Source organism: Saccopteryx leptura, chromosome 6 (assembly GCF_036850995.1).
Source record: "Saccopteryx leptura isolate mSacLep1 chromosome 6, mSacLep1_pri_phased_curated, whole genome shotgun sequence".
NCBI lineage: Eukaryota > Metazoa > Chordata > Mammalia > Chiroptera > Emballonuridae > Saccopteryx > Saccopteryx leptura.
This window is the reverse complement of record NC_089508.1, coordinates 152588873-152601778: the sequence shown is the minus strand read 5'-3', so window position 1 is coordinate 152601778 and position 12906 is coordinate 152588873. Positions and strand designations below refer to the sequence as shown.

Sequence of the window (12906 nt, the reverse complement as noted above, 5' to 3'; positions counted from 1 at the left end):
GATGCTTCTCATCTCTCTCCGCTCCTGTCTGTCTGTCCCTGTCTATCTCTGCCTCTGTAAAAAAAAAAAAAAAAATTTTAAATAAAAAAACACAAGCCTTTCTAGTCTCAGTCCCAGCCCTGCCTCTGTATTTTACCTCTCTGCCCACTACTTCCTGGAAGCCTTACCCTTTGACTTCCAGAGCCCTTCTGAGGGCAGGGTCTGAGCATTGCCCAAACACTGAGCTGCTCAGTTGTGGAAGGAGGCCCCCCTCTGAGCCAGCTGTATTTTATGAGGGAACATCACATTGGTGTACAAGGGAATGTACTTGATCAAGTTTCTGGGTTTCTCTGGTTGGCTGTCTTAACCTCCAGCCCTGTGCCAGCCTCCCTCTTGTCAGTTCTGTGAAGCTGCTGGGGCCCCTTGGGGGGTGACTTCCTGCCTCAAGCCCCCTGCTCCTGGTAGGGAACCATCCGCTTTGTTTGCTGAGGGGCAGCAGGTGCCACAGGACTGCCACACGGGTCACAAGCACTCCCTGGCATGCTTTATGTCAAGCCCTTTGCTGGGCAGCTCACATGATGGGGAGAGATCAGACATGAATGTGGGTGACAGTCACAAGAATGTTGGGCAGGCCCTGGCCGGTTGGCTCAGCGGTAGAGCGTTGGCCTGGCGTGCGGGGGACCCGGGTTCGATTCCTGGCCAGGGCACATAGGAGAAGCGCCCATTTGCTTTCCACCCCCCCCCCCTCCTTCCTCTCTGTCTCTCTCTTCCCCTCCCGCAGCCAAGGCTCCATTGGAGCAAAGATGGCCCGGGCACTGGGGATGGCTCCTTGGCCTCTGCTCCAGGCGCTGGAGTGGCTCTGGTCATGGCAGAGCGACGCCCCGGAGGGGCAGAGCATCGCCCCCTGGTGGGCGTGCCGGGTGAATCCCGGTTGGGCGCATGCGGGAGTCTGTTTGACTGTCTCTCCTGGTTCCAGCTTCAGAAAAGTACAAAAAAAAAAAGAAAAAAGAAAAAAGAATGTTGGGCAAATGGACCAGAATTTCAACATGTGGCAGGGATATGCAGAGGACCAGTGTTGGTGGCGTCTCCTCTGCCAGGCACTTCATGTGGAAGGCCACATGCTTATCCCAGCAGGACAGGAGTTGCTTAAGCCATGTTTGTCACAGTGTATGACTTTGGGCAAGTTACTTAATGTTTCTGAGCCTTGATTTTCTCATTGCTGAAATGTCAATGAGAATGCAAAGGGCCTGATATGTGAGACTGGTCCGTGTTTGGCACAAAGCCAGGTGCAGGAGGCTCTTGGAAAATATTTCCTCTCCAAGGAGCTACACACTATATGTGGCCTCCCAAACTATATTCCTCAGCCTGTTTAAACATTCCTTTCCAGAGGTGACATTGAATGAATGACATGAGGTTTTTTCCAAAATTCAAATCCACATGCAGAGCCATGATGTTGCCCTCCAGCAAGGCAAGGCAAGGCAAAAAAAGAATTGCAGAATTGCCCCAGCAAGGAGTCAAGTTTAGAGAGCGTATAAACTCTCTAGGGGCCCACCAAGGGCATGCCACCTACATTCACATCCCAGAGCTATGCATAAGGACAGGGGCACACTGCTGGGGCTTTTGTGCTCTCAGACAGCATGGAGTTCAGGGGAGGCTTCCCAGAGTCAGGTGATTTGGGCCCAGAGTAGCACAGTGGTGAGGGGTACCCTGGAGGGATTGTGCTGGAGTCAGGAGTCAATCCTTGAGAGCTGAGCTGAGAAGCCCAGACTAGACCTAAGGGCAATGAGGAGCCAGAAAACAGGAAGAGGAGATAGGTGGGGCAGTCATTCAAACGGAGATGTGCAGAAGCATTGGATGGGCTGTGAAGATGGAGAGAGCATGTGAATATTAAAAATACTTTGAGATAAGGACAAGGCAACCAACCAGGGTTGCAACTGAGAAAACAAGGAGTTTGCCAGTCTGGCTATGGGAATACCAGACTGGCAAACTCCTTGGCCCCAGGGTGCACGACTGCCCGTAGGGGCGACCGGGATGGTCAGAGTCTGCAACTGGAAAGCCAGACTGCGGGTTGTATGCTCACACCCAGCTGACCCAGGTGCAGGCACGGGGTTATCTGCCCTCAGGCAGTCTGAGGTCCTTTGCAAGCATTTGTGGGCACCTGAACCAGCTGGAGCCCTAAGGAAGAAATATGTGTGCCTCCACCCCCTGTCCTTGCTTCTTTACTGAAGAAGGGACTCCCCTCCCCCAGCTGTGCAGCTGCCTCTGGACAGAGGGAGGGGAAGTGGCCAGAAGGGGAAGTGTGAGGAGTTCCCCTCAGCTTGTCACCAGTCTCCCCAGGCCCTCTGAGTAGCGGCCCTGGGGCCCACGGCAGCCATGGAGCCTCTGGAGACCCCAATCAAGGATGGCATCCTCTACCAGCAGCACATCAAGTTTGGCAAGGTGGGGACCCTGGCTGCCCAGGAGAATCAGGGGGTTTCCACCCCAGCCTCCGACAGCCCATCTGGACCCCGGAGAATGGTGATAGCAATCAGGGTGGGGGATCCAACCCAGCTGTGGGTGTGGGACAGAGCCCCTGCAGCCTGAAGGTGGGCTGAGCCTGAGCAGGCCTTAGAGAGGCCCTGCCTCATTTATAATGGGGAGCCAAGAGTCAGGAGGGTCTAAGAGCCCAAGCCTTGGGACAGGGCAGAGCCGGGAGGCTGGCTAAGCCAACAACCTTCCACAAGGGCCAGGGGCTGAGCTGGAAGAGAACCCAGAGGTGGAGCCCACCCTGCGGGAGAGGGCTTGGCCCTACCAGCCTGTCATGGGACATAGTGGGAGTTCGCCTCTCCTCAGGCAGCCGGCCCCACACCCCCACAGCTCAGCTGCAGCTGCTGCCTAGGCAGATAAACAGTCTGTTTCCTCTACTTGACACTATTTGCATGTTTCCTTCCGTGCCATCATGAGAGTGAGGCCTCCCTCCCACCATAGTCCTTGTCCTGTGGCCCAAGTGACCTTGAGGGGGACATGAACATAGGAACATAGCAGCAGTCAGATGGTCTGTTTCAGCCACTAGATACTTTACAGACATTATCCCAACCTCAGGTTGTTGTGACCTTTTGAGAGACCTAGAGCACTGTGTTATGAAAGTACCAGTTAGGAAAATGTGGGGTGGATTTAAGCCCAGGCTGACAGACTCCAAGACAGGCTCTTCCCTCTGCTGGGATGGCTATGGCAAGGCCTCCTTCTCAGGCCCTGAGAATTGGGGAAGGCAGAGGCCAAACTGTGTGGCCAGGAGTGTTTGCTGAGTGGCTTGTGCTGAGCTGAGCTGAGCTGCAATGAGGGTCTTCACCCCCATCATCTCCCACAGAAGTCCTGGCGGAAGGTGTGGGGTCTGCTGTATGCAGGGGGCCCATCGGGTGTGGCACGGCTGGAGAGCTGGGAGGTCCGAGATGGTGGCCTGGGGCCAGGAGGTGACAAGTCTGCAGGTCCTAGCCGAAGGGGAGAGCGACGAGTCATCCGCCTGGCTGACTGCGTGTCAGTGCTGCCTGCTGACGGTGAGAGCTGCCCCCGGGACACCTGTGCGTTCCTGCTCACCACCACGGAGCGAAGCCACCTGCTGGCCACACAGCATCGCCAGGCGTGGATGCGCTCCATCTGCCAACTGGCCTTCCCGGTGAGCACAGGGCATGTGGGCAGGGCATGCAGATGCTGGCCCCAGGGGGACTGCCTCAGCCCTACCTTATTCATTCCATATTCACTCACATCCTGTCACTCAGCAAGAACCCGTGGAGCACTTACAAGCCTGGGAAACAGCGCAGACACCACTGAACAAATCATGGATGGCTGTACATGCTCTGGAGAAAATGAAAGTCTGGGGTGGGACCAGAAATGAACCAGGGGATGCTAGGCAGGATGGTCCAAGAAGGCCTCTCAGGTGGGAACAATAGGCCTGAGTCCCCAAGGGCAACCCACCAGGCAAACATCTGAGGAGAGTATTCCACACTGAGGTCCAAAGTGCGTCCTGAACAGAGGGAGGAACAGTGTGAGTATAGGCCCTGAGGCAGGGAAAAGTTTGATTTGGCTGGAGAACAAGAAGGGGGAGGTTCCCGGAGTAGGCAGAGGTGAGCGAGTTTGGTGGGAGCCAGCTGAAACAACCTTAAACCACACTTGGAGTTTTGGGTTTTATTCTGAATGAGAGGAGAAGCCTCAGGGGCCTGAGTTGGGACTGAGTTTTAAAACTTCACAGAGTCTATGATGGACAAAAAGGAAATGAGTCTAGTGGGTTCCTCAATAACTGAAATATAGAGTTACCACATGACCCAGCAATTCTCAAGAGAATTGAAACAGATAGTAAAACAAAACTTGTGCAAGAATGTTTAGAACAGCACTATTCCCAATAGCCCAAAGGTGCAAACGATACAAATGTCCATCAGCTGATGATGAATAAACCAAATGTGGTCTCTGCCCATACAATGAATTAAGCATTACTCAGCCATAAAAAGGATTGTGGAACTGACAAAGGCTCTGCCGTGAATGAACCTCGAAAACAGTAAGCTGAGTGAAAGAAGCTGGACACAAAAGCCGCCTATTGTATGATTAAGTAAATCCATAGCAACAGAAAGCAGGCTGGTGTTTGCCAGGGGCTGAGTACAGTGAGGAATGGGGTGTAGGTGTGAGTTTCCATGTGGAGTGATGAAAAGTTCTGATAAAGGTGATAGTTGTACAACCTTGTGACTTTACTAAAAATCACTGAATTATACATTTTAAATGGTTAAAATGAAAATTTTTCTATTATTTAATTAATTTATTTATTTTTGTGACACAGAGAAAGGGACAGACAGGAAGGGAGAGAGATGAGAAGTATCAGTTCTTTGTTGCGGCACCTTAGTTGTTCATGATTGCTTTCTCATATGTTCCTTGACTAAGGGACTACAGCAGAGCCAGTGACCCTTTGCTCAAGCCAGCAACCTTGGGCTCAAGCTAGCGACCTTTGGGCTCAAGCCAGTGACCATGAGGTCATGTCTATGATCCCACGCTCAAGCCAGCAACCCTGTGCTCAAGCCAGATGAGCGTGTGCTCAAACCGGCGACCTCAGGGTTTCAAACCTGGGTCCTCTGTGTCCCAGTTCAATGCTCTATCCATTGCACCACTGCCTGGTCAGGCTTAAATTTTTTTTAATTTAAAAAGCTTTTTAAAAATTTTAGGCTATCGCGCCTGACCTGTGGTGGCGCAGTGGATAAAGCGTAGACCTGGAAATGCTGAGGTCGCCGGTTCGAAACCCTGGGCTTGCTTGGTCAAGGCACATATGGGAGTTAATGCTTCCAGCTCCTCCCCCCTTCTCTCTCTCTGTCTCTCTCTCTGTCTCTCCTGTCTCTCTCTCTCTCTCTCTCTCTCTCTCTCTCTCTCTCCCTCTGTCTCTCCCTCTCCTCTCTAAAATGAATAAATAAAAAAATTTTAAAAAAATGAATATATAAAAAAAAAATTTAGGCTATCGCCGGTTGGCTCAGTGGATAGAGCGTTGGCCTAGCATGCGGAACTCCCAGGTTCAATCCCCAGTCACGGCACACAGGAGAAGTGATCATCTGCTTCTCTCCTCTCCCTCTCCCCCTTCTCTCCCTCTTACCTTTTCACAGCCAATGGCTTGATTGGTTTGAGCATCGCCCTGGGCACTGAGGATAGCTCGGTTGATTTCTGCACTGCCCCAGATCGGGGTTGCCAGGTTGATCCTGGTCTGGGTTCGTGCAGAAGTCTGTCTCTTTATCTCCATTTTCTCACTTGAAAAAAAAGATTTTATTTTATTTTTTTGTATTTTACTGAAGTTTGAAACAGGGAGGCAGTCAGACTCCCACATGCGCCCGACCGGGATCCACCCGGCATGCCCACCAGGGGGCGATGCTCTGCCCATCTGGGGCGTTGCTCTGTCGCAAACAGAACCATTCTAGTGCCTGAGGCAGAGGCAATAGAGCTATCCTCAGCGCCGGGGCCATCTTTGCTCCAATGGAGCCTTGGCTGAGGGAGGGGAAGAGAGAAACAGAGAGGAAGAAGAGGGGGGGGGGTGGAGAAGCAGATGGGTGCTTCTCCTGTGTGCCCTGGCCGGGAATCGAACCCAGGACTCCTGCACGCCAGGCCAATGCTCTACCACTGAGCCAACTGGCCAGGGCCCTCTCTTTTTTTTTAATTTAAATTTATTTTTATTTTTAAAAGACTTTATTTATTAATTTTAGAGAGGAGAGAAGGAGTAGAAAGAGAGAGAGAAGGGGGGAGGAGCAGGAAGCATCAACTTCCATATGTGCCTTGACTGGGTAATCCCAAGGTTTAGAACCGGTGACCTCAGCATTCTAGGTCGACACTTTATCCACTGCGCCACCACAGGTCAGGCTATTCCTTCCTCTCTTAATAAAATCAATTAATCAAATCTTTAAAAAAAGAGAAAGAAAAAAATTTTATTTTAATTTTAAATGAAATTAATAGGAGCGAGGAGACCAGTGAGGAAGCCACTACATTCAGCCCTGGCCATGCTACTGTGGGCCAGGGTGGTCCCAGTTGAGGTGCTGCAAGTCAGCCTAAAGGACATGAGGAAACTAGAGGTCAGGAGGAGTGAGATGGAGCCAGAGGCCTGGGGGAAGAGTGAGTAGCCAGTCCACTGTCCCAACCCTGAAGCTCCTGCCCCTTCCCCATTCTAAGGTATGGGGGACACACGTGGGCTGGCCTGGCCCCAGGCCTGGTGCAAGGATGAAGGGCCATTCTGTTGTGTGTCCCTGCTTTACAGCACTCAGTGCTGTCCTGGGGAAGGGTGCACTCGCAGGGGAAATTGGCTTAGAGCTGTGCCCAGGGTTGTGCAGTGTGCCAGGAGCAGAGCTGGGACTATACTAGGTCCTCAGTTGTACTTGGTTGTTAGAGTCCCAGGTGACATCTCTCCCCATGATAAGGATGCAGAAAGAGGTTTGTGGGGGAGGCTCTAATGTCTGATCTTGACCCATTCCCCAGGGCACAGGGGAATATTCCCCTGGATCGGGAGAAGCTCCCAAGCGGGGCCTGGTCCCCATGGAAGAGAACTCCATCTACTCCTCCTGGCAGGAAGGTGAGCTGGGGAAGTGCAGGGGCAGCCTCAGTGCCACCCCACCAAGGGCTGGGACCTCTAGGGGACCATGGCAGCTGTGCCTTTTGCTTGCAGTAGACAAGTATCCAGTGGTGGTTCAGAGGACAGAGGCAGCTGCTCGCTGCCAGCTGAAGGGGTCCTATGTCCTGCGGCTGGGCCAAGATGCAATCCAGCTGAGTGAGCCAGCCAGCCCACAGACCCTCTACACCTGGCCTTACTACTTCCTACGCAAGTTCGGTTCCGACAAAGTAAGGCACTGGGCCTGTAGTGGGGGACTTGGGGACGATGTGGGAGCAGGTGCCCCTTGGCCACTGACCCACCCATGTCACCCATGACCAGGATGTGTTCTCCTTTGAAGCCGGCCGCCGCTGTGACTCAGGTGAAGGCCTCTTCGCCTTCACCAGTCCTCGAGCTCGAGACCTGTGCGGGGTCATGGCTGCTGCCATCGCCAGCCAGCGGGGGCGGCTGCCTGAGCCGGTGGGGCCCCGGCCCTGCCCCCTGCCACGGGCCACCTCCCTGCCCTCGCTGGATCCCCCTGGGGAGCTGCAGGAGTTACCTCTGGGGCCTGAGCCTTCCGCCTGTAGCTCCTGGAGAGCTCACCTGGCTGAGCCTGGGCCACAGAGCCTGCCCCCGCTGCCTGTGGAGCCAGGGCTGTATGCTGCCGTGTGCAAGCGGGCCAGCAGGCCCCTGGGCACCGCCGAGCACCTCTACGAGAATCTGTATGCCCTGGAAGCTGGCCTTGCACCATCCGACCTGGGGGGCCCTGCACAGGAGGGACCTGGTGGCTGCAGTCCCCTGGCCAGTTCCATCTATCACAACAGTGAGGACCTGGGCTGGCCTGGCCCAGCCCACAGTAGCAGCTTGGAGGCCCAGTATCGGCGGCTGCTGGAGCTGGAGCTTAGTGACAGTGGTAATGAGGCCGGGGTCTCTGGCCGCCCTGGTGCTCATGCGGGCTTCAAGGCCAAGCTGGTGACGCTGCTGAGCCGAGAACGGAAGAAGGGCCCAGTCCCCTGTGACCGACCCTGAACACCTGGCATGGGACAAGGGGGTGGGCAAACAATGGACATCTGGAGACACAGCCCTGCATCCACTCTGGCTTTCGGGGATAAGGCAGGTGGCTGAGGAGGCCCCTCAAGAGCCCTGCCAGCCCCCCAGTGTATAATGTATGAGTCTGCTGAGAATAAAGCCTCTAGATGCCTTCTGGGTCCTGCCTTGTGGCCACAGCCCACACCTCCTCTCTTCAGCTCCTGGCAGTGGCACTTGGGGCCCACAGAAGCACACAGATCCTCCCTCACATGCATTGCAGCAAACACAAGTGTCCTCTGCTGGATTCTAAAGACATGGATGACCTAGACCTGACCTCTGCAACAGTGGTCTCAAGTCCACTCCAGCAGGTGAGCAGGATTCAGAAAATTACAGCCCCATGTGCAATAGAGTTGGACAGTTGGGCACAACAGAAGTGAGGCGCCCTCTGGATGAAGCATGAGGGGCAGGCAGGGCTGCACCAGGTGGGCAGTGAGCCTCGGGTTTCCAAGCCAACAATGGGCATAGTGGGCACAGAGAGGAAGGGAAGAGTATATACACAGAGGGCTCCAAAGCGCTGAGGGGAGAAACCTGACCGTCCTTCAATGATTGTGGACTCATGCTCAGGGAGAGACAGACTATGGAAAAACCAGTGTGGAGGCTGAATTTGAGGGAACCCAACTGGAGACTGGGAAGTCTGAACAGGCGAGAAGGGGATGGGGGTGGCAGGAGGGTGGGTAGAAGGGACTTCAACACATGTGCACACCCAAAAACCCTGCTTCTGCTGAGACGCACAATTACGCAGACACTCTGGGGGGCCCTGGCCTCAGTTTTCTCTACTGTCAAGGCTCAAAGATCAAATTACACATTAGGCATGTATTCATTGTTTACTGCATGTTTTACCACATGCCTACTCTGTGCCTGGCACAGGTGACATTGCTGTGTCCAAGAAGCCCCCGAACCAGAGGGAGATAAGCAAGTCTCGTCAAGACTTGAGTGCCTTCCTCACTGTCCTCCCCTCATGCTACTTCTTGTCACTGTCCCTGGGGCCTCCATGTACACAGCATCATGCCCCTGAGGACCTGACCTCCTGGCCCCTTGACCACAGCTCTGCCTCAGTAGCCCACACCTTGGCACATCCTAAATTTGGTCTTCATGACAGTGATGCAGGCCTGACCTGTGGTGGCGCAGTGGATGGAGCATCAACCTGGAAACGCTGAGGTTGCCGGTTCAAAACCCTGGGCTTGCCTGGTCAAGGCACATATGGGAGTTGATGCTTCCTGCTCCTCCCTCCTTCTCTCTCTCTCTCTCTCTCCCTTCTCATAATGAATAAATAAAATCTTAAAAAACAAAACAAAACAAAAAAACAAGACAGTGATGCAATCTTATTTCTAAGCATCTGCCTCTGGCCACCTCCTTCTCCCCTTCCAGCCCACTTCCTCTAGCATGGCACACATGGCTCCTCCCCAGCTGCCCAGAACTACAGTGACCTTTCTCTACTACCTGCGTGACTTCTGTCCACTCTTCTATCCTTGTCCCACTTAGGGTTTGTGCTCTACCGACAGACCCACCACTCACACTCCTCTCTCCTCCCATCTTTTGTCCAGTGAAACCCCAGCCTTGGATGTACCCAACTCTCCTCTGTGCCTGGCAGCTGCCCACAGTTAGAGAAATCCATGCAACCAGGCTGACTTCACTGTTTTTTTCTGTTTTGTTTTGTTTTGTTTTGTGACAGAGATGGAGAGAGGGACAGATAGGGACAGACAGACAGGAAGGGAGAGAGATGAGAAGCATCAATTCTATTTTTAAATTTTATTTATTTATTTATTCATTGAGGGGGGGAACAGGAAGCATCAACTCTCATATGTGCCTTGACCAGGCAAGCCCAGGGTTTCGAACCAGCAACCTCAGCGTCCCAGGTAGACATTTTATCCACTGCGCCACCACAGGTCAGGCCGAGAAGCATCAGTTCTTTGTTGTGACACCTTAGTTGTTCATTGATTGCTTTCTCATATGTGCCTTGACTGGGGTCCTACAGCAGAGCTAGTGACCCGTTGCCCAAGGCAGCAACTTTGGGCTCAAACCAGTGACCTTTGAGCTCTAGCCAGAGGCCATGGTGTCATATCTATGATCCCACACTCAAGCCAGCAACTCTGCGCTCAAGCTGATGTGCCCACACTCAAGTCAGCAACCTCGAGGTTTCGAACCTGGGTCCTCTGTGTTCCAGTCAATGCTCTATCCACTGCGCCACTGCCTGGTCAGGCTGACTTCACTGTTTTTATCAGAATGATCTCAAACCTCACATAGGCAGGTTCTTCATGCTGCCCAGAGATCCTGTGTCCCAGAATTAGCTACTTTTCTTCTCCCCAAGATCACACTTCCCCTCCATCCCTATCCATTCTCACCTTGTAGATATCCAACAGAAGTGAACACTCTCCACACATTTGAAACTAATATTATATTGAACATCATTGTAATTGAAAATTTATTTTATTTTATTTTTTTACAGAGACAGAGAGAGAGTCAGAGAGAGGGATAGACAGACAGGAACAGAGAGATGAGAAGCATCAATCTTTAGTTTTTCGTTGCGCATTGTGACACCTTAGTTCACACACCTGTCGCGACCCACAGGTTGAGAACCGCTGCCTTAGTTGTTCATTGATTGCTTTCTCATATGTGCCTTGACTGCGGGCCTTCAGCAGACCAAGTAACACCTTGCTCAAGCCAGCGACCTTGGGTCCAAGCTGGTGAGCTTTTTGCTCAAGCCAGATGAGCCGACGCTCAAGCTGGTGACCTTGGGGTCTCGAACCTGGGTCCTCAGGATCCAAGTCTGACGCTCTATCCACTGCGCCACCGTCTGGTCAGGCTGTAATTGAAAAATTAAAATATAACTTAAAAATAAAATTTAGAATATAAAGGAAAGAGGTGAACACCCTCCACCTCCTCCCACCTTACCTACAAGTGCGCCAGCAACTGCACTTGCTCCTTACTGACCTGTGACAGGAGGAGTGACTGCTCCTGAGACATCTGTGCTCTGACTTTGGCTCCTCTTACCTCACAGAGAGGCAAATGGAGCTGTCCTCTCTCTCCTCAACCCATCAATTCCATCATCATCATAATTATCATTTCCAGCCACACCAATGTGCTCTATAATTTCACATCTATAAGAGAAACTTTCCCTTAACCTCGAATTCTCCTTCAGCGCCTCCCCTCTTCTCTGTTCCTTTTCACAGAGAAAGTCCTCAAAAGAGTTGTTGATTCTTTTCATTTCCACTTCTCACCTCCCATTTTCCCTTCTACTAACTTCAGTCTCCCAATGGTGCCCTCTACTCCATTACATCACTTTTATTGGTCACCAACCTCCCTGTTTCTGCAAACTAAAGCAACCTGGACTCCCTCTGTGACCTGGACTCTCCCAACTTCTCAGCAGTTCTCTGCAGCCCCCCTTGACACACCATCTTTACTTGGTTTCCTCCTCCTCTGCCTGAGCTCTGCTTGGGGCTCTGGCCTCAGACACAGTGTAGCTCAACCCTGGCTGCACATGGAATCAGCTGGGCCCATGCACAGGGGCTGGGGCTTCAGTCTGGCAGGGCTATTTCCTCATATCCCCAGGCGATTGCAGTGTGAGTCCAGTGTTGAGAACTACAGCCCTAAGTGAGCCAGTGCTGTCTCTATATCTCACAAACCAAAAGTGCATCCTCACTGCAGACCTCTCCCATGAGCTCCGGATTTAAGAGTGCAACTGCATGCTAGACTCTGGGTGTCTACAGAGCATCTCCAAATGTCGTGTGTGAAAGGAGCTGAGGGACGGATGCTCTGTGCACTGCTCTCTCAGGGTGTCTGTGGTCACAGAGAGCAAATAAATTCTGGAAGGGTTTTATGTTTTGTTTTGCTTTGTTTGTTTGTTTGTTTGTTTTTAGCAGAGAGAAAGAGACAGTAAGGGAGAGAGATGAGAAGCATCAATTTGTAGTTGCATAACTTTAGTTGTTCTTTGATTGCTTCTCATACACGCCTTGACCAGGGCAGGGGGCTCCAGCCAAACCAGTGACCCCTTGCTCAAACCAGTGACCTTGGGCTTCAAGCCAGAAACCTTTGGGTTCAAGCCAGCAACCTCGGGGTTTATGAACCTGGGACCTCAGCTTCCCCAGTTGGCGCTCTCTCCACTGCGCCACCGCCAGTCAGGTTGGAAGGATGTTGAAGTCACAGCTGGGGGGAAAGACGTTAGCCCCACTTATGGACACTCTTTCTGATGGTAATGTCTTATGAAGCAATTAGACTGCCTGCAAGCTGAAGGAGGTTCCCAGAAAGAATGACTGTAGCAGGGACCCCTCCATCCCACAGTTCAAGCCGGCCCTTGCCAGCTGAGCAAATCCCAGTTCACACTGAACGTTACTCAGAGAGTCAGGGACATGGCCAGAACTGGAATCCAGGACTCTGGACACCCAGTCTGGCATGCTCTCCTTTTTCTTTTTCTTTCTTTTTTAAGTGAGAAGAGGGGGAGATAGACAGATTCCCACACGTTCCTGATCAAGATCCACTCAGCAAGCCTCGTCTGGGGCCAATGCTCGAATCAGCTGAGCTATCCTCAGTGCCTGGGGCTGGCACTCAAACCAATCGAGCCACTGGTTGCAAGAGGAGAAAAGAGAGAGAAGGGGGAGAGGGAGGAGAAGAGAAGCAGATGGTTGCTTCTCATGTACCCTGAACAGGAATCGAACCTGGGACTTCTGCAGGCTGGGCTGACGCTCTATCCATTGAGACATGCTTTTTCTTTATTAAAAATTTGAACCTCTTTGTTTCATGGCAGTTGTTCTGAGGTTCTAACCGAG

The 12906-nt window shown here is 52.4% G+C and overlaps 1 protein-coding gene across 2 annotated transcripts; it reads left to right on the top strand.

Annotated features, from left to right (window-relative positions):
* Positions 1–2289: 2289 nt before the first annotated feature.
* DOK3 (docking protein 3) lies at positions 2290–8249 on the top strand. 2 transcript variants are annotated; one of them, XM_066341852.1, is made up of 5 exons: positions 2290–2418; positions 3326–3631; positions 6946–7039; positions 7136–7305; positions 7397–8249. In XM_066341852.1, the coding sequence occupies exons 1-5, from the start codon at positions 2353–2355 to the stop codon at positions 8081–8083; spliced, it is 1323 nt and encodes a 440-aa protein (XP_066197949.1). In that variant the 5' UTR covers positions 2290–2352; the 3' UTR covers positions 8084–8249. The 2 variants fall into 2 exon arrangements, with proteins under 2 accessions (XP_066197949.1, XP_066197948.1); XM_066341851.1 differs by having other exon boundaries at positions 7133–7305.
* The last annotated feature ends 4657 nt before the right edge of the window (positions 8250–12906 follow it).

Coding starts and splice junctions, on each gene's coding strand:
- DOK3 (XM_066341851.1), top strand. CDS start 2,353: ATGGAGCCTCTGGAGACCCCAATCAAGGATGGCATCCTCTACCAGCAG. Junction 7,040..7,132: donor CTACTCCTCCTGGCAGGAAG/GTGAGCTGGGGA, acceptor TTTTGCTTGCAG/TAGACAAGTATCCAGTGGTG. Junction 7,306..7,396: donor GCAAGTTCGGTTCCGACAAA/GTAAGGCACTGG, acceptor ACCCATGACCAG/GATGTGTTCTCCTTTGAAGC.